At 29.3% G+C, this 26,070-nt stretch overlaps 2 protein-coding genes across 3 annotated transcripts in view; one reads left to right on the forward strand and one right to left on the reverse strand.

Annotated features, from left to right (window-relative positions):
* The window catches only part of LOC107450136 (astacin-like metalloprotease toxin 4), a 39,562-nt gene extending 14,315 nt beyond the window's left edge, over window positions 1-25,247 (reverse strand). The window contains exons 1-4 of one of the 2 annotated variants that reach the window (XM_016065870.4): window positions 25,048-25,247; window positions 3,983-4,059; window positions 3,024-3,105; window positions 1,053-1,090 (exon numbers count right to left, since the gene is read on the reverse strand). In XM_016065870.4, coding sequence (XP_015921356.3) covers window positions 1,053-1,090; window positions 3,024-3,105; window positions 3,983-4,059; window positions 25,048-25,114 — 264 coding nt within the window. In that variant the 5' untranslated portion in view covers window positions 25,115-25,247. Of the gene's footprint in view, window positions 1-1,052; window positions 1,091-3,023; window positions 3,106-3,982; window positions 4,060-17,730; window positions 17,821-25,047 lie in introns of those variants that run through there. The other variant, XM_071181424.2, reaches the window with a different exon arrangement.
* Window positions 11,826-18,353, forward strand: LOC139425708 (uncharacterized). Its single transcript, XM_087149367.1, has 5 exons — window positions 11,826-11,830; window positions 14,017-14,109; window positions 16,089-16,199; window positions 16,863-16,970; window positions 18,030-18,353. The coding sequence occupies exons 1-5, from the start codon at window positions 11,826-11,828 to the stop codon at window positions 18,151-18,153; spliced, it is 441 nt and encodes a 146-aa protein (XP_087005493.1). The 3' UTR covers window positions 18,154-18,353.
* Window positions 25,248-26,070: the final 823 nt, after the last annotated feature.

The following is a 26,070-nucleotide window of genomic DNA, read 5'->3' on the forward strand; positions in this document are numbered from 1 at the left end:
TGGCGAGAAGGGGAAATTGTAAGGTCATCATTTCGGATAACGCTAAGAGTTTTAAAAATACAGAAAACATTTTGAAAAGTTTTTCTAAAATTTTGGATGATTCAGAGTTAAACAATTTTGTGGCTTTGCATGAAATAACATGGCAGTTTATCCCCCCTCATTCTCCTTGGTGGGGAGGATTTTATGAAAGACTCATGAAGAGTATTAAAGAACCTTTAAGAAAAATTCTCGGTAAATCTTTTCTTAGCTTTGAAGAAATGACGACCATTCTAGCAGAAATTGAATTTGTATTGAACAATCGACCACTTACTTATGTAAGCAATGAGTTAAATGAACCACTACCTCTCACACCATCCCAATTTTTATTTTCTGGACAGGAAATTCTTAGCTATCCAATTCATTTTACAGAAATTTTGAGCAATGAACCCTCGAATAAAGAAAGTTTAACTAGACGTAAAATTTACCAAACTAGACTTGTACGTCAAATTTGGCTGAAATGGAAAGCTAATTATTTAATGCAATTAAGAAATGCACACAAATTCGTTAATCCCTTACCAGAAAAGGATCTGAAGGTAGGGGACGTAGTATTGCTCGAAGGAATAACGAAATCTAAATTTTTGTGGCCCCTTGGCATTATTGAAGAAGTAATTATTGGCCGAGATGGGCATATTAGATCATGCATTATTAAAACATCTAAAGGTCAGTATAAACGACCAATTCAGTTAATTTACCCCCTTGAAATAAATTAATACTAAAAGGTTTCATGTATCATTGCCTATATTATCCTTGTGTCATAATGTTTTTTCTTTCTTTAATTTGTATTTGCATTTAATAGTTTGTAGTAATGTACTCTTAACAGAGTACAGGTGGGGTGTGTTAAGAATATTCGTATCCAGAAGCGCTCCAGCAGCGCCCCCTATGAAACCGGGATTAATGTAAATTATTATGTCTTGAGTGTCTGTGTTAATATGTATGTGTTTGTGTTGCGTCCCAATAAATGTTTCTAAAAGTAACAATTCGTTTGTCAATTCGAAAGTAATTAGTTTCGTAACAGCTTCCATTCCTTCTAAGATAAGTTTCTTTTCATCTTCTGAAATTTTCAAGAAAATTTGAAATTAATTGAAATTTAGGCACTAGATATAGTAATTGGGTACTTGCACTTGGAGTAGAAATGAAGTGATAATGCTTAACCATGTGATTTAAATCAGATTCATTTGGATACTTGTAAGCGATATCACGTGCGTGATTAGCTTCCATAATTTACCTACAATGACGTCACTTCGAGCCTACCTAGCAGCATAACCTTCGAACATAACAATTTAACCTTCGACCATCCGAGAATTATTGCTCTAAAACTTAGTATAAGTTTAATTTACAATCTGCAAAATAATTATTTTCTTATTTAAATATCCTTAACAATTTTTCAAGGTTTAAAAAGCAACATAACCACAGATAGTGGCAAATATTTTTTTCCTTTGTATTACTCAAAATGAATAACGTCCATTTTGGTCTGTTTCAAGTCTCAGTTTTTACCCTCTGAGCATGCGTAAGGCGTGCTTGAAGAGGGGTAGAGATAATGGATAAGATGTAAATTGATTGTAAATGACCAATCCTAACACTATATCCATAGTTTTCAAAGCCGTCGAGATTCTCGACTCGCACCGATTACAGTGCTGACGTAAAATATCTCAGTGGTAGACGGATCATCCTGGGGCCGGGCAAGGTTGACTCAGCCTTTCATCCCTTCAGTGGGTCGATAAATGAGTACCAAGTAATAATGGGTTGGGAACTAAACACTGGGGTTTCCGCGCTCGGCTGACCACCTGACCGGAACATCTGCTCCTGCACACCAGAACCCAAGGACAAGAAAACTGAGATGGGCACAGTAGGCCTTGGCCCTCTATGGGCTGTCGCGCCACTGAATTTAGTTTGGCAGACGGATCAGGGGTCAGAATTTCCTTGGGAAGTGTTCGTATTCTTCCTCTACTATTCCTTCTGCAGAGGATCAAAATTGTGTGATGGCATGTCTTCGGATCATCCTCAGGGATGTTCCCGGACAGTCGCCAATAGCCCATTGTGCAGCTCTAGTGCGACGTAAAAGAGCTACAACAACAGCAACAATCTTCCTCAACGTAACGCAAAAGCGGCTTAGTTCCATCAAAAAGTCCTTTCTGTAGGCTAGTTAGTCCAAAAAATTGATTCAGGAGATCCCTTGTCGTTTGGGTGAGATTAAAAATTACTAAGGAGTTGAAGCTAGGAGTCTTAGTCGGCTGTTCAACGCCGGTTATAAAACAAAATAAAAGCCGTCGAGATGAAACGAAACTTACTTGGTAGTTTTTCAGGTTACTTTTTTGGTGGTGGCTTATTCTAATCATTTATATTCAATTTGAATATATTTTATACCTGTTGATTTTTTTAGTTTGATTCTATTCAAACCAATGGTCGATTCTACTCTATACTAATTAATAAATTCCATCAGATTCGATCATATTAATTCCATTATTAATAAATGATAAAATACATCAAACGTTGCAATCATCACAGGTTTTGTCTTAAAACAAAGTCAGTTAGCGTCAGTTAGTCGTAACAAAGTCAGTTAGCGTAAAAAAATTTTTTGCGTGGTTATAATTAATAAATTTCACAATACGAATGATTACAAATAAGTGAAATATTGAAGAAACAAACAATGTTTGTTTGGTGAAAGAGATAAAGGGATGAAAAATTAGAAAGCTGAAAAGATTTGTTCCATATTTACATGGTTTATAAAACAATTTTGCGTTCGTATTTATTCTTATTTATTATTACTTTTATATTGATTTCTTATGCTTATTCTTTTGGGGGAGGTGGAGATTTTTTAGGGTATTATGTTTTATAGATATATAGAAAATACAATAAATCAAAAACAATAATAATAACTATTATTTATAAATATCACAAAAAATAACATTGCATTGTGGATTTAGGAAATTTATTATAATATATTTATCATTTTGAAATTAAAGGATAATTTGGACACCACTTACCAAGAGATGAATCTATAATGAATGGTATAAAAGCTGCACCTGGATAACCAGGCCACCTATAATCCTCACTCAATATTCCATTCTGTCAAAAATAGAAAATCTATTTAAGGACTAAGCCATTCAATTGATCTGAGAAATATCAATTATATATTGTATATATTTACTATTACACATTATTATACAGTTTTGTAAGGATTTGTAATTTACAAAAAAATTGCTGCAGCAGTTTATATAATATCGAGATTTCAGTAACCATTGTTACAATTCTTAATTGCAATTTCTTTATGTCCCAAAAATCCCAAAATACTTTTTGATCGTTACAAATGCTATAAAATCTATTCAGTAGATAGCAAAATAATATATTAATATTACCTAAAATTATGGGATAAAATAATAAATTTTGATGCTGCATTTTAAGTTTAGTGAGTTTTAAACTCGTTTTTTACTTAATTAACTCTTCAAGAAATCATTAATTAAAAACTATTTAATATTTTTCTTTAAAACTAAATATTTTTAATAAGGTCTTTGATCTTTATACGCATTTATTAATCTTTTGAAATAAAAATCATACCGTATAAAATATTTCTTTTTTTCTAAAGGATTAAAAACAAACACTCGAAGAAAAAAAAAACTATTTTTTATAGTACTAGAAACGCAGGAAATTTAACATAATTATGGAAATTCACATTAACATTTAGTACAATGCAGATAGTCATGGAAAATGAACGCTGAAATTTTGAAATCTCATTAAAAATGAGTTTTTATATATATAGTAACAAAAAGTTTTACCGTAAAACTTAATACTTTTTTCACATAAAACAATCAGTGTGCAAGCAGCGTTATATTTTCCGACACTCAATATGAAATAATATTAAAGAAAGTACTACTCAAGCATTGAGAAATTAAAGAAATAGTTTATAACTTTTGCCAATAAAATAAATAATTTTTATAATATTTACTCGCAACATACGATGCGACGGTAAAATCATGTCACCTCCAAACATTCCTTCATTTTGAAGTGCTTTGTAGCGTATATCTGTAATAAATTTACATTAAAAATCAATAGTCAACACTTTAATTTTAAATATCAATCAAATAGTTTTAAATATCAATTTACTTAATTTAATAAATGAAAGGTTTACTGCTATAAGGTAATGGTAAAATATAGTAAATATAGGTCATAATAGGTTATACATTTTTTCAAAGCGAGTCTAATAAATTAATATTTTTAGTTGAATTTTAGCAAGACAAGAGCACCATAAGCATCAAAATAAATTCAATGTAAAATTCTAAATAAATAATTATGGATAAAGGCCATTGGTGTGTTTGAGAAATTCCTAGTCTAGACATTTCGATAGCAATTTGTTACAGACATTAATTTATTTAAGAAATATTTTTATGATGTATAATCTAATTCTTGAATAATATTCTTAATTAAACGTGTTGAAGGACTAGGGGCAACAGCTATTCTCTGTAGTGCAAAATCTCCATAGTAATATTCGAATTATAGTAATATTTGTATTATTAGTAGTATAATAGTGATAATGTAATCTTAGTAACCATTCCTCTTTTTTTTGTAAATTTACATTTTATAGTTCTTTCAATTTCATATATTTAAGTACAATTTTTAGATTGTTTTTATATTATAAACAAAGAACCAAACTGCATTTTGAAATACCCACATACATATAGTGCATATAGCATATCCTTATTGATTTGGGTCGCATTCATTTCATCGACAATCACTTCATCGACACACCATTTCATCGACACCACTTCATCGACAGGCCGTTTCATCGACTAGGTCATTTCGTCGACAGGCCATTTCGTCGACTGGGTCGTTTCGTCGACAGGCCATTTCATCGACAGGGTCATTTCGTCGACAAGTCATTTCGTCGACAGGGTCATTTCGTCGACAAGTCATTTCGTCGACAGGGTCATTTCGTCGACAAGTCATTTCGTCGACAGGGTCATTTCGTCGACAGGGTCATTTCGTCGACAAGTCATTTCGTCGACAGGGTCATTTCGTCGACAGGGTCGTTTCGTCGACAGGGTCATTTCGTCGACAAGTCATTTCGTCGACAGGTTCATTTCGTCGATAAGTCACTTAGTCGACAGGATCATTTCATCGACAAGTCATTTCGTCGAAAGGGTCATTTTGTCGACAGGGTCATTTCATCGATATGATCGTTTCATCGACAGGGTCATTTCATCGACATATCATTTCGTCGACGGGGTCATTTCGTTGACAAGTCATTTCGTCGACAAGTCGTTTTGTCGACAGGGTCTTTTCATTGACAGGATCATTTCGTAGACAGGGTCATTTCGTCGACAAGTCATTTCATCGATAGGGTCATTTCGTCGATAAGTCACTTAGTCGACAGGATCATTTCATCGACAAGTCATTTCGTCGAAAGGGTCATTTTGTCGACAGGGTCATTTCATCGATATGATCGTTTCATCGACAGGGTCATTTCATCGACATATCATTTCGTCGACGGGGTCATTTCGTTGACAAGTCATTTCGTCGACAGGATCTTTTCTTTGACAGGGTCATTTCGTCGACAGGGTCATTTCGTCGACAGGGTCATTTCATCGACAGGATCATTTCGTCAACAGGGTCATTTCGTCGACAATTCATTTCGTCGACAGGTTCATTTCATCGACAGGGTCATTTCGTAGACAAGTCATTTCATCTTCACCTAGGTTATTACATCGACAGGGTAGTTTTGTCGGCAGGGTCATTTCGTCGACTGGGTCATTTTGTCGACAGGGTCATTTCATCGACATGATCGTTTCATCGACAGGGTCATTTCATCGACAAAGCATTTTGTCGACAGGGTCATTTCGTCGACAAGTCATTTCGTCGACTGGGTAGTTTTGTCGACAGGGTCATTTCATCGACGTGATCATTTCATCGACAGGGTCACTTTATCGACAAATCATTTCGTCGACAGGGTTATTTTGTCGACAGGGTCATTTCGTTGACAAGTCATTTCGTCGACAGGGTAGTTTTGTCGACAGGCCGTTTCGTCAACAGGTCATTTCGTCGACAAGTCATTTCGTCGACAGGGTTATTTTATCGACAGGGTCATTTCATCTACAAATCATTTCGTCGACAGGGTTATTTTGTCGACAGGGTCATTTCTTTGACAAGTCATTTCGTCGACAGGGTAGTTTTGTCGACAGGGTCATTTCGTCGACAGGGTCATTTTGTCGACAGGTTCATTTTGTCGACAGGGTCATTTTGTCGACAGGGTCATTTTGTCAACAGGGGTCATTTCGTCGACAATATTAAGAGAAGATTATTTTGTAGGCAAAGTCATGCGTAATTTTGAAACTAGTCTTATGATTCTTTTACAATAGACGTTATGCCCCTTGCACTTTTTTGTAATTTAGTATATTTCTGATGAATTTTTTTAAGCCTAGCCTGATGCAAAATCTTAATAGTATGTTGAAGTTCCCGGAAAAAAGCATTTCATTTGAAAATTGCCTACTCCTCTATTCATATCACGTTGCAAAAACGAAACATTAATTGTATTTTACACATTTAAGTTGTATATTACACAATTTTTTTCTAATCATATTTAACACATTTGTTTCTAAGATTAATTTTTAATGTACATTATTGTAGATTATCATCGCAAAAGCAATTGCAACAACTATTGTGAATGATTCTTGATGTAGGGAGTGAATGACGGGTGAAATTAGGAAGGAAAAAAAGACGGTATAAAATGAATCTGTGTGATAATGAAACCATGTGGTCGATAGATAATTTCAATGACAAGGTTTTTTCGTCAACGGGCCATTTCAGCTGCAAAATGTTCTGTCGATAAAAAAGAAAATTATACTTATATAACGTTCCCCCGCAATGAGTAAAACGCATTAATACAGTTTAAAATCTTGTCCAAAAAAAAAAAGAGAAGGAAAAGGAACTAACTTTTGCAATGATAACAATGGTGATGTTTACAAAGAATTTAATCCGAAAAACACAAACCTTTTAGATAGTTATCTAGTAAGATTACTTCTTGTTTTATCAAAAATTTATATATTACCTGTATTTAGATATTTATTTTTTTCAAGCTCAGTTGATTTTTTTTCATATGCAAGTAATCGTTAATTTTGTTACTATTGACATATTAATAAAATTTTCTTACATGAAATTTCAATATTTATATATTTTCTCTTTAAAAGAAAGATCGATATAGGAAAAAAACAAACTTAAGTTGTATGAGTGGCTATTACGAAGGTTGGCGAGCGAAGTGAGCAACGGGCTGAACTTCCTAGTATTATAAAAATCTTGGGAAAAAAATGCATGAGGGGAAAAATAAAATGAAAATCCAACTTGGAAAACATATTGGGAAATAATGTTGATAAAATTTTTTGTTCTAATCCTCTTCCTCATGTCTTTGTCAGCTATTCTGCTGAAGAGGGAAGTTTCTGACAATTCTTGTGAAATTTAAATGAAATATTATTTGAAACAAAAATCTTGTTCTCGCATTTCCAGTTTATTTTATTTCTTATTTAATTAATTATTTATAACGTTTTGGCGTTTAATAGTTTAATATGTATTTTATCCTATATGTTCCCTAAACATTTATAAGTTTTTTTACCTTATAAAATAAACTTCGTTAATGTAAAAAAAAAACAAAAAAAAAAAAAACTCACAATGACTCCACATCCTCGGTATGCGATGCAATCGAAATGATATAAAAAATGGTTCAAAATCAGAGGAGGGGAGGAAACCTGTATAATTGGTTTTTATGATCTAAAACATTTGGGAAAAAAACGCAATTTACTACGATACAACAAATAAATTGACTTTTGAGTTTATAATTGAGGAGAGTTATCTATATGCATCTGATTTTATTCTCATTAATGTTTTATTAAAATAAGTTTAGCAAACTTGTTTTTTTCTCAAATATTAAAATGTTTTTCTTTTCGATTTGCAAGAGAATAAAAATTTATTTAAATTAATAAAATTTGCAGTGAGAGTATATATTTTAAAGGCGAGCAATAAGTCCTTTAAAAAGTGTAAATGGAAATGTTTTTAAATATCATGCTTGATATGTGTCCTGATAAAGAAATGTGAATTTTTGTTACCAAAATGAAAAAAGGGGAATTTTGAATGTTGATAGAATATTTTGTGAAATTTTGCCCTTGTGGGTTTTGCTATGCATGAAAATTTTTATAAATTGTTTTTCTCATTTGTAGTCTATTGAACAAACTTGATATTTTAAATACATATGCATTTTTTATTTTCATTTTTTCTGCATTTTAGTTCTGAGTCTCCTGGCTTGTTCAGGCAGAAAATAATCAAAATTTTGATTGGCGATAAGTCGTGCTAATAGTGGTCAGTAAGCGTTTGAAAATTGTGTTTTCATCCTGTGTAGAAAATCAGTTAAAAATTTCAGCAATTATACTAGTAAAAAATTGGTCAAATTTTAATTGCAAGATTTTTTTTTCTTTTTTGTAGAGTAGGAGTTATTTATTCTTACGTTTAAATTCCAAGCTTGACTTTTTGTTAATTTTCTTTTAAGCAAAATGTGTCTAATTTAAATCCTGCAAATAAAAAATGAATTAATTCATCATTTACTTACTACTATTATTATTCTTATTAAATTATACTATTATTATTTAATTATAATAATAGTATAATTCAAAAATAGTATAATTTGATAGTATTAGATTAGAATTGAGTAATTAATACTATTATTAAATTCACTATTCATAGAAAAAACATATTTTGTGAAGACCAAACACTAACAGGCTTGCAACGTTACGCCCGTGCTTCTAAACAATTTTGGTAAGGTGAGTAGCACTTTAAATATTGTGGGAATCTACAACCGCCTCGGTAAATACCTAAACATCAAGTTTGTGTTCCTATTGTTCTTCGAAATCTCTAATAGTAGTAACGAAACTAAGACTCAATTCGATTGTTCGAATACGCATATTCCTGTCCTAATGTTAAAGATGCTGAACAAAAAGTTTAAAATTGCAATTAAAGTGAACATTAAGAAATTACTTTTCCATCATAAAAAACCTATATTTTTTTCTACTTAAGCAGATATAATAATTAGGTCTATGATTATTTTCATTTCTGTAAGAATTCGACTGATGTCTATGTTTTTGATAAAATTTATGTAAAAATGTTGAAAATTTTTACTGCAATAAATTTAGCTTTCCTCTCCTTGAAATAGTGTCTAAATTTTCATTGTAATATATTTTTATTACTTTTAATTCTAAAAATATATTTTATTAATTTGATTTGATATTAAAAACAATTTGATTGTTAACGTCACACTATATTAACTGTAACCACGGTCCGGATATCATGCTTGGTAATGTTCTGAAGACAATCCTTACCTATCCTAAAAATAAGTGTCGAGCTATTACGATTTAGATATAGAAAAGTAGATTTCGATACATCAACCGTTTAAACGCTTCTCAACTACCTATTAATTAATTTAAAAAACGAACTTCTTTTAGTGCAATTGGAACAATAAACCGCCATAAAGAATTTTACTTTAGTATAAAATTAAATAGGTGCATTTTTCTAATTAATAATAGAAATATTTAGATTAAATCTCTAAAATAGTTTCAGAATTACGCATGACACTGTCAACGAAATGACCCTATCGACGAAATGACCCTCTCAATGAAAAGACCCTGTCGACGAAATGACCCTGTAAATGAAAAGACCCTGTCAACGAAATGACTTGTCGACGAAATGACCCTGTCGACGAAATGACCTTGTCGACGAAACGACTCTGTCAATGAAAAGACCCTGTCGACGAAATGACTTGTCGACGAAATGACTTGTCGACGAAATGACCCTGTCGACGAAATCACTTGTCGACGAAATGACCCTGTCAATAAAATGATCTTGTCGACGAAATGATCTTGTCGACGAAATGACCCTGTCGACGAAATGACTTGTCGACGAAATGACCCTGTCGACGAAATGACTTGTCGACGAAATGACCCTGTCGACGAAATGACTTGTCGACGAAATGACTTGTCGACGAAATGACCCTGTCGACGAAATGACTTGTCGACGAAATGACCCTGTCGACGAAATGACCTTGTCGACGAAATGACCCTGTCGATGAAATGACCCTGTCGATGAAATGGCCTGTCGACGAAACAACCCTGTCGAGGAAACGGCCTGTCGACGAAATGACCTAGTCGATGAAATGGCCTGTCGATGAAGTGGTGTCGATGAAATGGCCTGTCGATGAAGTGATTGTCGATGAAATGAACCAGACCCTATTGATTTTAATCCTATATATTCAATCCAACGTATTAAACGAAGATTAGAAGTATTTGTAACCAAGCGTTAAAGGTAACATAATACTTACTTTTTTTTAAAGGAGAATCTAAACAATTACAAAGATTATAAAGTTCATCGGGGATTTAAGCTTCTAAATAAAAAAAAACTTTAATGTTTAAGGTTTTTGTGGTTAGAAACAATGCGTCGAAAGTTTAATACAAAAAGAGACAAAGACAATATTCAATTTATAGTTTTATTTTATATTTCATAACAGTCATTGAACAACTGAAATTGAGCTTACGATTACCAATGTTCAATTCAGAAAACAAGGGAACTTCTGAACCAAGTATTGGGAAAAACTTTTGGAAAAGGACTTTTTGTTGAAATTAACTCGCATCCGGGAGGATTGCTTTACTTAGCAGCAAAAGCTCTTAACAGCTCAATTTTACTGTATTCGAGACTTTACTTCAGTTGCACTTGAATAATGTTGCACTATTTCGTAGTTAAATTTCTCCACAGCCTTAGCTACTCAACACTGCAACGTAATATCTTAACAGCTTAGTTTTACAATGGATTCAAATTTTGCTTACTGATAGTGCAAACTAGTAGTTTTTTTTAATCAAAACTAAAAGAAAAATATCCATTTGCTCTTTAAATAAATCTTTCAATTTAATGACATAAATGAAAGAAATTTATAAAAAATATACGCTAATAAATACTTTAAATTTGGGCAATGGTAAACTTTAAAAAAAAAATATTATTGTTCTAGAGAATTTATGTGGGACGATGGTTCTAAACAGTTGATCCATACAGAAGAATGAGTTTCTGAAAATTCTGGTGACAATGATGTAAAATTAAAAAGGTATGAATAAGGTATGGAAAATAGTTTTTGATCTAAATTTTAATTAGAATTTTTTCATGCCAACTATTCTTTAATTACTCTATATCGCAAGAAAGAAAAAGAAATTTTGAACCATGGCACTATTACTCTTGATTCTTACGCACTATGTAAAGCTGAATCTAACTATGACCCAGTTTCCTCCCTTATGTCTCCGTTTTCTAAATAGGCCTTCCACTATCAATTTTTTTTCTTCAAATTTTATAACCAGGAACTAAATTTGAAGAAAGGAAGAGTTTGTCAGTTTAGCTTCTTAAGAAAGGGAGTTGAAGAGTTCAAACGCATTCACAGTTGCAGGAAAGGGCGTATAAAGGAGATTTTTAGGAGATTTTTGAAAACAACTTTAAAAAATAATAAGTTTTCTGTAGCTGAGTAAATCAAGATTATTTAAATCTGATCTGATCAAGATCTGAGTAAATTAAGATCAAACAAGTAATATTTCAATGTTTCTGAAGATAGGAAAATTAAGCAAATCATAAATAAAAGATAACTTTTTAAATGTATACACTGAGAAAAAAAAATAGTTTTATAATATGTGATAAAGTTTGGTAAATGTTGTAAAATTCGGTAAATGTCGTAAAATTCGGTAAATGTCATAAAATTTGGTAATTGCACCATGATACCGTAGAATATGTTGTAAGCAATTATTCGGTTAAATTTATTTTTCAGTTTTGTATTTTTTATTAAATGTGCTTCAATAAGAACGATAATCTTAAAAACCAGAATTTTCGGTAAACCATTATATTATAAGGATGAGGAAAATGAGATAATGAGAGGAAAAATTTCAAATGTACGGTTTAAATACCGTACATTTTAGGTTTTTTTAACTAGAAGTATGGGTTTTTTTTTTACCAGAAATTCCCCTACCATATACGATTCGGAGATTTTACCAGAATTTATTTTCTTCGCTTACTTCATTGTAGTCTTTATAAAAAAGAATTAAAAACAAATACCTACTTACTGTTTAAGATATAGAAAATGTTCGTTTTTTAGTCTCTTAATGTTTGTAAATGTTAAGTAATGTTATGTTAATGTTATGTTGTAATGCTAAGTAAATTAATGTTTGATCCTATGAAATAACAAAAAACTAAATCTGAAAAATCTAGACTTATTAGAAATATTTAAAATTCTAAAGGAAAACATTTAAAAGTCATTAAAAATAACTGATTTTTGTAATTATTAATGTAGGTTTTATGTCTACATTTAATTAAAAAATTAATTATTAATGAAATTTAATTATTAAATACTGATTATTTTGAAAGTGAACAGTTAAAGTTAATACGCAAATCTACTTTATTACGGAATGCGTTGTAATAAAGCTTTTAAAAGGAGAATATTCTGAATAACTTTGGATCTAATGTTTGGATTATCACTTACTAAGACTCCTTAATATTTTGAAAGTGTCATTTTAAATATGCTAATTAATTACTGCATACAATATTTTTAGTTGCAAAATCAGACAAATGAACTGTCTCTGAATAACTATGCCTTTTTTCAATAGATTTGAAATCTTAACTCTCAAAATATTCGGGTAGCAACAATCCTGAGAATATTATCTGAATAGTTTGGTCAGGAGAACTAATTTATTATCATATTCTATATTAGAACCTCAAATCATCATGTAAATCATTAAATCAAAATTTAATCCTGGGTGTTTACTTTTGATTCTCATTTAACAGCTGTATTTTACACTTTTACATATTTCAGAGCTTAAAATAATAAAAGGTTGTCTTTAAGTTTGATATAAATTTTGAAATTTTTTCACTTTTCAAAATTTTTCAGAAAACTCTTCGATTTTAGTAAGTTACATTTCTTATTCAAATAACATAAACAGAAGAGGAATTTATGCATGAAATTATGTGCTAAAACTACCAAACCAAATAAAAATAAATAAACTCTACATTATATTTTAGACTTGATGAAAATACTTGGAATGATATGATGCATGATTCTTTCGAATATGAATATGAGGAGAGAAGTGTTCCTCCTAATTTGGCGAGTGAAGTTGTTGACAATTAAGGGTATTTATGCAAATTTTAAACAAAATAGTACTTTAAAAAACGATTTTAATGCATGTAACAAATATTCTTTAGTTTCTTTGTTACATTAAAATTGTTATATCAACAAAACAAAAAATTCTAAAGAAAGCATTGCTGGTATTCTAATTATATTTAGTACTTATGTTTATAAGTAGTAGTTTCTGTTTATTATTAAAATAAAGAAGATACATATTTTTCAATGTCATAAGTTGGACTACAATTAAATACAAAATTATTTAATTCAAAGCATAAATGATGGTTGTATGGAATAAAATTTTTTTTTTAAATATAGTTTTATTTGTTTGCATATATCTAAAAACTTTCTATTTAAAGGCGAGTCTCTAAACGTTAATTTACATGCATGGGTTATTGAAATTTATGTCACAAATTTGTATAAATACGGAAGATGTTGTTCTGATAAGCGCATAAAGTAACAATTTATTATCAAATCTAGGCACTAAGTTTATAAAGTAATTCTAGAATAGTTGAAAAATGAAAAAAAATAATCGAGAAAAAATATTTTTTCACATTTCAACACAATTTTTTTTAACAAATGCAGTAGGAGACTTGTTATATAGATTAAATATGCTTTAATTTTTCAAACTTGATACAAAAACTTTTTTTTACTTAAATCGTCTGTTATTTTTATTATAAAATCATTATTCGATTATAAAATAAATATCTTGATTTAATGACAGAAGTGAAATAAATTTTTAAAGGCATGTATTCATATGCTTTAATTACCTCGAAAAATAAGAAAAATTAAAAATATTTTTTTATTAGGTATATTTATTGGAATGTAGATTTTGAAGCATCATATTATGCAGAAAAAAGTGATTCTGCACAAATTTGTGATGATGATGCTAAAATAGAAAGGTATGTATTAAACCTTTAAAACAAAAAATCTCTGACACTTGTACCATACTAAATGTTTTTTAATTAATGATGAATTCAACAGAATAAAAAATTCTTAATTTACATTGCTGATATTTTTGTTTCTTTTGTGCAGCAATAAAGATACAAAATTTTCAAAAATTGGTTTAATTTGTAAAACGAAGAAATTGTACTTTTTTTAAAAATATTTCAAGATTTATAACTACAAACAAAAAATTTGAATGAATAAAGTACGTGCCTTGAGTTATTAAAAAATTTAACTTCAGTTTGTCTTTTTCTTCCTTTGTTTAAAAATTTTAATTCATACTAAGTTGCCAAATCTCCTAATATTTTTCACATTCTAGCCAAATATCCATCAGATATTATTTTAAAACTATAAAGTCATTGTAAATTTCTATTTGTTAAGCAAATCCTTATAAAAAATTTCATATCTGATTTTTAACAGAAATGATAATTCAAAAAACAAGAATTGAGTTTTAAAATACTTTTTAAAATAATTTCAAATTTTGTTTCTTTTGTTAATGGACATTTTTATTCAACTAATTATGGACGCAGAAATGACAGAGACTGTAACATCCAAACAAATAAAAAAAAGGTTTGCAACATCAACCAAATATAACACACTCTGAAAAGTTACTTATATTTCTTACCTAAACTTCTTTCAATGAAACTCATGTACTGTCATTAATACATTTTAGTAGATATTACACTTTTTTCCAGACAGTGGCCTAGGTTAAGCTAAACTTATGTTTTTATTACTTATTTTTATAACTTTTTTTAGAATTTAATGTAAATTATTTCATTGAAATATAAAAAAAGACTGATACTTGTTTCTGAAAAATATATCTGAGAAAAACATTTTAGGAATGTACTTTTTATTGCATGCAAGCTCACTTTATGATGAAAATTCATACGAAATATTTCAAAAGGTAAAAAAAAAGAATATTTTCTGCAGCCATTTCAAAGAATTATGAAAACTCCTCAATTACAACTTTATTGGCAGCATCATCAAAACTGTAAAATAACGAAAGATCTTATTATTATAAATGTTGAAAATTTAAAAGAATATCTATATTTCAAGCACTAAACAATTTAAAATACTTTAATGCGCATTTTTTTTTAAATACAACGTTTTAAAAAAATCTGTAAGGAAAGGGAAATGGGAAATAGATGAAAAGGAAATAGAAGTAATGTTTTATTTTTTATTTATAGAAGTTTTATTTTTATTTAAAGCAGAGTAGTAAAACTTTCTATATGGTAAAAAAAATTGTATTCTTTAATTTTTCTCCAAAAATGTTGCATTTTTGGTAATTTGCAAAATTTTGAACCTTACCGAGATATTATATGTAAGTAAAATGTACATTAAAAATCTATGAAATCAATTTTGCAACCTCTATTGTATTCTGTTACGAAAAGGATGATTCGGAAACTTATGAGATGAAACTTATGAAACTTACCGAGATATTATACGTAAGTAAAATGTACATTATAAATCTATGAAATTAATTTTGCAATCTCTATTGTATTCTGTTACGAAAAGGATAATTCGGAAACTATATGTAAATTTGGAAAATATTGCTATGAAGCTAACTACGAAATTTCTATTGTTTCTGCATAAAAACACGAAGTTGATTTTTACTTACATCTGATATAGAATGAGTATTAGGTTCTGCTAGCTTTCATGTTTAAATTTAAGTTAGGAAAAGAACTTTAAATTTACGGTATGCAATATTTGAATAAATAAAATCGATGTAATTTACTGACTTGCCCTTTGGAAGCAAAATATTTCGTTTCATAATTTAATACTCCATATTCAGATAAATTGATTCTCGGCCATTGGTGTTAAAATTATTTGCTATTTTTTTTAAATGACATGGATAACAGTGCATTTTTTTTTATCTGTTAACAATTATTTAGAAAAAACTGCTAAGAAAGTTCATTACAGCTTTTTACATTTTCAGAGTTGGAATATGCCCTTTAGAAAAAGAAGTTGAAGCATGTGTTAAAATGGAAAGTTTTGAAAAAAGTTACACCCTTAATCATCGGGATCGTGCAAAGGTGGATTTTGAAAAGTAATTAAGTTTTTAACTGAATCAAATCAAAGTAACAGAATATATATATATATATATATATATATATATATATATATATATATATATATATATATATATATATATATATATATATATATATATATATATATATATATAGCCCCTATTATATTTTGCATGATATCAATATTTCGATACAAGATTGAATCTTCAAATTTCTGGTATTGGTTTTGTAAGAAGCATGTAATAGCAAAAAAACCTTTGAAAACGTAAGTTTAAACAATGTAAATAAGTTATAATTGTAATTAAATTGCAATTTTTAAACTGTTTTTACAGGAAAAATACGAAATAGATTTTAAGACTTTGCGTAAAAAATTCCTTTAGCAGATATGTAATGGATTTAAATGTTTTCTTATTCCAGTTTGAAATCGAAATTACTTTTTACCTCATTTTAAATCATTGTTCTCAACATGCCAAATTTATGAACTTACATTTCTTACTGACTGTCCTTTCGGATCCAAAATCTAATTCTGAAGATTCATATTGTGAAACTTTGTTTTCAAAAATGTGATAATAAATTAAATGAAATAAATGAAATAGGTTTTAATTTACGTGAATAAAATTGAATTTTCTCTCAAATGATTGAAAAAGTGCAAATAAAGTTTTCACAATAGATTTTTATAGTTTTAGAGTTGATAATGAAGATGTAGAAGTTGCATTGTATCTGAATCCAGAAATTGCTTTAGATATGTTCGCTCATAAATGGGGTTTTGGAAATATGAGCAGAGAAAGGTATTGTTTGAGTTCATAAGTTTGTTTTTATCATTTGTTTTTAAAATGTTAATTATGTTCTCACTATTAATGTTATTCACAATTAATGTTCTACTACGTACGACTTCACTCCGTATTTACGACTATTAATGTTCAACTCCGAAATCTTGTAATTTTGAACCCTATCCAGAAGACAAGGGAAAGCCTGGAACGAGTATTAGGAGAAATTTGCCTTCGTGGAGGACTTTTTGATGGAGCTAACCCGCATTTGCGTTACATGGAGAGGAAGACCACGAGAACCTCCCACGGTTAGACAGACGGCCAGGGGACTCTAACCCATGATCCGTCTACCACTGAGGATATTTCATGTCCAGCTAATAGATTATAAACAAGATTCCGTGTTAAAGCTGAGCTATTTTTTTTACATAAGTTAAAATGTTAATTAACGTAAAGTTAATTAAATGCTGCGTCGTTTCGCACATCGAATTGGTCAAAATATAATTCTTTCCTGCCTACATCTTTTACTTAACTTGTATTTATTATTTATTTTTGTGTTTTTTTGTAACGGGGATTTATTTTTATTTCGTGTATTTGGCAAATTCGATGCATAGTTAGTATGTTTACGTTTGACATGGCTAAATGCCTATCTTTCCGTAAGGTAAGAAATATGTAGTTAAAGAATTTAAATCTTTGTGAAAGAATATGGAATCTGTCACTTAAGAGAATTGATACTTAATGGGTTTGGATAACTTGAAATAGAATCAAAAGAACAGTTACTGACGTAAGCAAATGCCGCGTTTCAACAACCAATCAGGATCAAGATACACACACTACGTCACTTGGAGGTATCCTATTCATCAATATACCTATCCTTTTCCCCCCTAAAAGTTACAAATCATTAAAATTTATAATGATAAACACTCTGCGGCTGCATTTTATGACTAACTTTCATTTAACGTTTAATACTCGAAAAATTTGAAATAAACGGTCAAAAAAATTTTTATACTTATATGATATAAATATATGTTTACTAACCTTGCTGTACAGAAATCTTAATTTAGAACACATTGATTCTTTTAGTTATGAGACTGCCAAAAATGTGGTTGAAGCAATGAAACAGAAAAAGGCTAAAGAGATGAAAAAGACACGTGTTGGATCGTTTTTCCGTATATTATTGTCTTGTTTGGAGAAAAACAAGGAATAGTTAGAGGTGACAAGTGAATGTTGAAGCTCATTTACGTAGTTTCAGAAGTATTTATTGCAACGAAATCTCGTCGACGCCATCGTTTTTGCCCTTTCATCGAGGCGGATGAATTTAATTTCTTGTTCTTTCATGTTCAAATGATTTAATTTGCAATTTAGGCCTCTTTTGGTATTTAAATAAAAAGGACAGTTATCGACGTTTATTGTTTCTATTTTCTTATGTTTCAATCAAATCATAAAATAATTAGCAACTAAGTAGCTCAATTGATAGCAACACTGAAATAAATATCAACTTGGAAGTATGGTTTATATCCATGTACGTTGATTCTTCCAAGAATCTTACTGAAATTTTAAACAAAATGCCGACTTGAACAAGATTTGTTTTAGACCATTTAGAAATAAGCTGATTTCTTATTATAATTTTTTTTTAAAAATAGATTTTCTTATAAATATTTTTTAACTATGCAGTTTTTAACTATTATGATATATATATGTTTAGTTGAATGTAGTCATTTTTAATTGGAAAAAATATTTACCAATGACTACATTATTAAACCATATGTTTTTATTCTGGAGGCCAGGTAATATTTTGCAGAATTCGTTCTACCTAACTAAGCCTCTGATTGCTTTTTCTTTTCGTCATTTTTTAAGAAAGAAATTAATACTTTCAAAGTATTGTCAATAACAAAATAAATCACTTGCATTATAAATGTGTAATTTACAAAATAATGTGTGCATCCTCAAACATTTCTGAGTATTAAATCTGATCTATCAACACTATTTGTTACAAATGGTATATTACTGAAAATACTTTTTAGGTCTTCGAATTATTGGTGTAATTACAAAATTAGATTTGATGGATGAAGGTACAGATGCTCTTGAAATAGTAGAAAATAAACACTTACCACTTCGAAGAGGTTAGTAATTTAGATGAATATGATTAAAGCAGTGTAGTATTCTGTACTAAATACCTTATTTCTGTATCTAATTCCTTTATCTTTAAATAGTAATCAGTACCAAAAAATTTGTGAAATATTAGTACTATTGGTAAAAAAAAAAGAAAAAAAAATACTATTTAAAATACGACAGAAAAATTTAAAGAGAAAAAGACCAAGATTACCAAAATATAGGAATATTTACCCAGTTTCTAGTTCTATAGGAACAACAAGAAACTTCATAATTTTTTTCGAAAGGCTTTGGTAATGATTTTGGTAAAATTAACCGTAAAATATATTTCTATAATATTTGATAAAATTTGGTGATTTATCATGGTACCTTAGAACATGGCATTACTAAATGTTTGGTAATAAGTACTACTTTGAAAACTAGAATTTTCAGTAAACTGTTACCATATCAATTGAAAAATTAGCAAATGAATGATTACATACCATATATTTTGGGTTTTATGTTCAGAATGATAACTTTTTTCTTTTTTTTTTTCCACCAGAAATGTCATTAGCAAACTGTACGGATATTTCACCAGAATTTTTTTCTCCAATTGAATAGTGCGTATCGAATTTTGGAACAGGACTATTCAAGTAATTTTTTTTAAAAAAATAGTTGAAATCGAGCAACTGATTTAGGTTCGAAAAGTTATCCCAATATAATTCCAAACCAAATCATTCAGAGAGAGAGAGAGAGAAAGAAATGAAATAAACGTAACACAGCAGTAAAATTTTTAGTACTACATTCATTTAAAGTGAATAATTTTTACACTTATTTAAAGTTAAAAAGAACTCTTGAAAAAAAGTCACCATTCACCTAAAAAAGATAAATAAAAGAAGGTTATTACGAAGAAAATTTATCCGTCCTAAAATAGGTTTTTGGATTGAAATCACTTATTAGATTATTTCGTGGAAAATTATAAGCATCAGAGCAATGAACATTTGAATATTTTTAAATATATTCTCAGAAAAATCTCCTCAGTATTAAAATACATTAACCTTAATATTCTGCTAAAGTCGATGCAATCTTAATACGGTGCTAAACAGAACAATTTATTCGTTCATACTGACCAATAATATTGCGTAGTGGCTTGCGGAGAGGACGAAGGCCACTTACAGCCCCTTGAATCTAATCAAGGGCTACACTAGAGAAATAAATAAAGAGACTTATAATTTTATAAAATAAAGAATTTTAAGAGATAAATATTTAGCTCAATAAAAATATTTCATGTAAAATAAAGTATGATTTTTGCTTATAATTAGTTTAATAGTGAATTTTTGATCAGCACATTTTAAATATTTTTTGTATATGAGAAAAATAATTTACATTATCTCCGTGGAAATAAGGTAATTTTTCCTTAGAATAACTTACTCGTACGTACATAAAAATTCAAATTTGGATTTTCTTATCCAATGCTTTATTATTATTATTATTATTATTATATTGATGTTCTTTCTTGAAATGAGTACTCTCTTCTTTTTAGAGTCCTTAACTCAAATTCAGATTGAAAATTTTGCTTCGAACATCCAAACGCTTATGCACATTTTTTCCCGTATCCTTAAATTCAAAAGTTGAACTCTCTGCTCTGTCAACTAATTTCTTGATGGTTTTCATAAGACTTTTTTAGATATTGAAAAAAAAATTACATTAATTGGGTACTTGCACTTCAAGAAGAAGATCATGGATACCCGGACATGTAACTGATAACGTCTTCGCTAGCAGATCGTTCATAAGCAAAATGGCTTATAAAAGTTGAGCTAAGTTTCTCCACGTAAGTTAAAATGTTAATTAACGTGAAGTAAATTAAATACAGCCCTGTATCGCATATCAAATTTGCTGAAATATAATTTTTTCTCGTCTACGTCTTTCACTTAATTAAGATTTTTTTTAATTTATTTTATTGTGACAGTGATATATTTTTGCTTTGTGAATCTGGCAACTTTGATACACAATTTTTTTTATGTCCTACATGGCTTCATGCCTGTTTTTGTGTTAAATAATAAATATATAGAAAAAGAACCTTTGTGTAAGAATATAGAATAAGTCACTTAAAAGAAATGATAGTTGACTAACTTGGATTACTCGAAATAGAATGGAAAGAACAGTTGCTAAAGTAAACAAATGCCACACTTCAACAACCTTCTGTTGATTGTTTGATAGTAGTTACTTGATTTTTTAGAGAACGAAAAATAAAAAAAAACATTATGTAAAATGAAGCGTACGGAAAAGTTGCTGTCATTCCAGTTTAATGTGCAGATTGTCTAGGTAGTTTGAAGATTACTTAAGTAATTTGAGAAATAACACAATTTTTGGCACTTTAATGGACTACTCTGATAGATAATCTGTAGAACAACTGATTTGTACAGTTATGCGATAATATGTATACTAAAAAAATTATTTACTATTTTCATCTCTCCTTATAGCTGTTTCTTCCCCTTTTTCTAAGCATACAGTTGCTGATTTAACTGCATTAAAAATATTCTCTTAAAAAATACTAATTAAGTATCAATATTAAAGCGATGAAACACTTTTTAAATGTTCTCATCGTTTTCAAGTTTGCAGGAACATTTTCTTTAGTTTATAGAAGAAATATTAAAAAAAAAATTTCTTTCAATTTGATTAAGCTATTTGAACCCAGTCAAATGAATTCTAAAAAAAAAAAGTGTTTCGAATTTTTAATTAATTCTTTGAAAGAAAGTTTTTTAAAAGGAAAATATTAGATTTGCTTTTGATGTAGCGACGTAACTGCTAATAAAATCTACCTTCTTTTAATGAGGGGAGTATACCAAGTTGCTCTTTTTAAGATTTAAAAAATTATCGTGCTTTAGTTAATCATTAAAAAAAGGCTAAAGTTTCAATCGTGTTGTAGTTAATTAAATAAGAGTCTTCTTTGAATAAAATAGAAGCAAGAAAATCTTATTTAATCCTCGAAAAGAAGTAATATTGCTTTTTGAATGCATTCAAATCAAGCGAATATGCATTTAAAAACACTTGAGTTTCGAATGTTGCTTTTTTGTATTAATGTGTGTTGAAATTTTCTTTTAATTAGAACTAAAATCTTCGCGGCATTTTTAGAAATTTCAAATCACTTGAATTATTATTACTGAGCAAATTAATTATCTCTAAGTGCATTGTTAGATATTGTGGTTCAAATTGGGCGAAATTATTGCTAAGTTTAATGCCCTATTAAAGTTACAGAAAATTTATACTATAGTACGGTAAAAAGCATTTATGCTATGCCTCATTGTTTAACCGATTTTGCTAAGATTATAGTACACCGCAAAGTAAAACACAAGGTTGAGAGTTTTAAACATTTAATAAAAATTTTTTCATATAGCACTGATGGTACGTATATAAACAAATTAGAATTTACAGAGAAGAAAGAGTCTTTTTTGGTAAAAGACAAGGGACACTAGATAAAGAAACTGTTTTTTTAGATGTTTTTAATCCACCATTGCTCTTCACGACATTAATAATTAGTCAGAGTTTTGAAAAGTTTTATTTCCTAATTAAATATTAATTGGTGACATCTAATTTTCAAAGTTTGCGCAGGTTCAAAACAATATTAATTATAATAACTAATGAAACCAATTAATGCGGAGCACCAAATACCCTCTGCGGACGATAAAGAAAGAGAAATATATTTCCCTGATGACAAATAGTGATGTGAATGACTATACAAGAATCGGTTAGTTATTAGAATCTTTTCATTTCAATCAGTGATTTGAATCACATAATTCGAATCATATTGATCCAAATGGCGTGATTCGAATCACTGATCTGAATCACATGATTTGAATCATTGATCTGATGCACTTGATTCGATTTGTGATCTGAATCACTTGATTCGAATCATTGATCTGAATCATTCGGTTTGAATTAGTAATTTGAATCACTAGAATCGAATCAGTGATCTAAATCACTTGATTCGAGCCACTGATATTAATCCCTTGATTCTAATAGTGACCCAAATCGCATGTTTCGAATCAGTGATTCGGGTCACTTGATACGAACCAGTGATTCAAATAGCATGATACGAATCGTTGATCCTAATCACGTGATTCGAATCACTGATCCTAATCACGTGATTCGAATCACTGATCTGAATCACTTAATTCGAATATTGTTCCGAACAACATGATACAAATCATTGATGCGAACCGCATGATTTGAATCACCGATCTTAACCATTTGATTTGAATATTGATCCAAAGAACATGATTAGAATCAGTTTTCCGAATCAAATGATTCGAATTAGAAATTCGTATAGCATAATTAGAATCAGTGATCCGGATCATATGATTCGAATAAGGGAGACGAATTAAATAATACCAATCTGTGATCTGAATCACTTAATAAAAAGCGGTAATTTGAATCACGTGGTTTGACTCAGTGATTTGCATCACTTGATTCGAAAAGTGATCCAAATAACTTGATTTAAATCAGGGATCAACTATCTTATTCGTATCAGTTTAAATGACTTGATGCGAATCATTGATCCAAAATATGGAAAAGTTTAAGAAACTGCAAAAGAATTTTTTTTTTTTTAATTTTTTTTTTTTCATCAGAGTTCATCGAACTCTTTAATTGGAAAATCTTAAGCCCCTAAAAATGAATGAGTTAGAATCTCTTAGATTTTACAAGATATTTTTAACTGCATACAACATACCATCACTGGGAAACAAAACTAACTGAAATTTAAGAAACAATTATTGATTTAAATCCCTTAGATGACTCGTTTTTCCCAACTCTAATTAGGAAATACCATACATAACGCTTAAGACTCTGATATTAAGATTATACAATAACATATAAACGAATATTTTGAAAGTTTGATACATCATAATCCTTAAAATAAGTATGCGATATTTGTGTGACTGATAATAAAAATGATTTACAAGTATACCAGAAGTATATATTAAAAGCAGTCATTATGAAACACCTTACATAAATCTTAAGACTCTTATATTAATATTATGCAGTAACATATAGATGAATTTTTCAAAAGGGTAATACATGTTATACCCTAAACAAAATATTTGATAAATATTGAAGGAATTTATTTCACTAAATCACTTTTAATTTCGTGCTCGCTATACAGAATATCTTTTATTATAAAAAAATAATAATCTAACCAAAATTTCTTAGTACAGATTTCGAAACATTTTTCACTAACTTTATTAAAATCTTGATATTTTTTATATGGCTTTTGCTGTTTTTATAATGTTAAAAATTTTTTCGTTTCATTATTCTTCCTTTTTTTGCATTGTATACCACTATTCAACGAAGGTTAGAGTATATTTTGTAACATGCAAACTAAAGCAAAATAAAAAAAGGGAATCAAGCGCAAATGAAAGTACATAAATGGTTATTAGCAATTTCAATTCTATAAACAAGATCTCCATCAGTGCCTAAACACCAAATGATGGAAGAGAAAGCAAAGAGACAACATGTGTACAGAGAAAAAAGAGAAAACATCTGCAATGTTATTTAACCAATAGGGGCAGAGGAACAAGTTCGAACAAGAAAATAAAAAGGGAAGATTAGAAACAGGTGTAAAGGGATTTCAATCCAAGGATGAATTAGATTAAATTAAAATAGACTACCGAATTTTGGAAAACGGTAGAATACTAGAAAGATCATTAAATAAATTATTAGAATTTTTCAAAATATAGAATGATTCTCCAAAATTTAAGTTCGGTAGATGAAGAACAGTGTCGAATGATTTTAGTAAAAAAAAAGTTTTAACTTGATGTACTTTTTACATTAATACGCTACTGTAACTGTATTTTTTTTACCTATAGTTTTTTTGTCGTTAGCATAAAAATAAAATAAATTTTTAGTCCAACAATTTTGTTATTTCCAGAAATCCGTGGCTCCAAACTAGAAACAAAACTTTTAATGGAATAAATCTAATAGCAAAGGGGAAAGAATAAAGTAGTAGTCATACCTTCACTTCGTTTCAAAGGAGATTTAGAGATAAACGCCGCTAAAGTCAAAATAAGCCTCACAATCATTGGGAAAAAGATATTAAATACATCAAACAGGAAAAACCCTCATTCTCAAATGGGAATCCTATCTCCAAAAGTGCACTCACTATACTTTTCTCGCATCAGCAACCTCAATCTCTCCAAAAGCTTCAATCTGATGTAAGGGAATCGAAAATTCTCAGCAAAATATAAAGACGTCAACGAAATGCATGATCTGCAATTTTCAACTTCACACATTTCTTATCTTTTTTTTTTCAAATATATATTTTGTTTTGAGTTGCGCATTATGTCACGCGTGACAGGCTGTAGGAAACATACACTTGTTTGTTGAGACTTTTCTACAATTTCAAAGGAAATTATTTCATATTAGCATTTAAACTGAAGAATAACTTGTACATTTTTAAAGTTAATTTCAATCTAATTACTTTGTTGAAATAATTTTAATCCTTTCATACTTCATTTTTTTAGCAGGTAATCATCAAAATTATTATAATGAAAGAAAAAGCTTCTAATTTATAATTAGTTTTGATGAAAGGTCAATAACTTAACTTTTTCGGAACTTCGAGTATGCTTATTTATTAAAATATAGATAAATAAAAAAAATTTTCTCTATTACTGATTACACTGATTAACAATTTTTTTTGTATGCTATTTTTCAATGAATCTGAGATATTTTCATTTCAGTAGTTTCAAATCTACAGCCAGTATCTCTTTCCGAACTACATTTCTTTTTTTTTAAATTAAAAATATAACATTTTTATACAAGTTTAAAAATGTTATCTATAACAGGAGGATGGATAAATAATACGACAAATGTTCAAAGGAATTAGTGCACATCATCAGGAATAAAAGTACATACAAACACGTGACCGAGAGCGTCAACATACGCCGCAAAGAGCGCTTACCTTTTATAAACTGTTTCCTCCCGTGCATTTGAACAGGTCATAATAGGGAAGCACCCCTAGCCGCGGTCAACGACATTT

This window comes from Parasteatoda tepidariorum, chromosome 8 (genome assembly GCF_982258835.1).
Source record: "Parasteatoda tepidariorum strain Cologne lab strain chromosome 8, Ptep-v5.0, whole genome shotgun sequence".
NCBI lineage: Eukaryota > Metazoa > Arthropoda > Arachnida > Araneae > Theridiidae > Parasteatoda > Parasteatoda tepidariorum.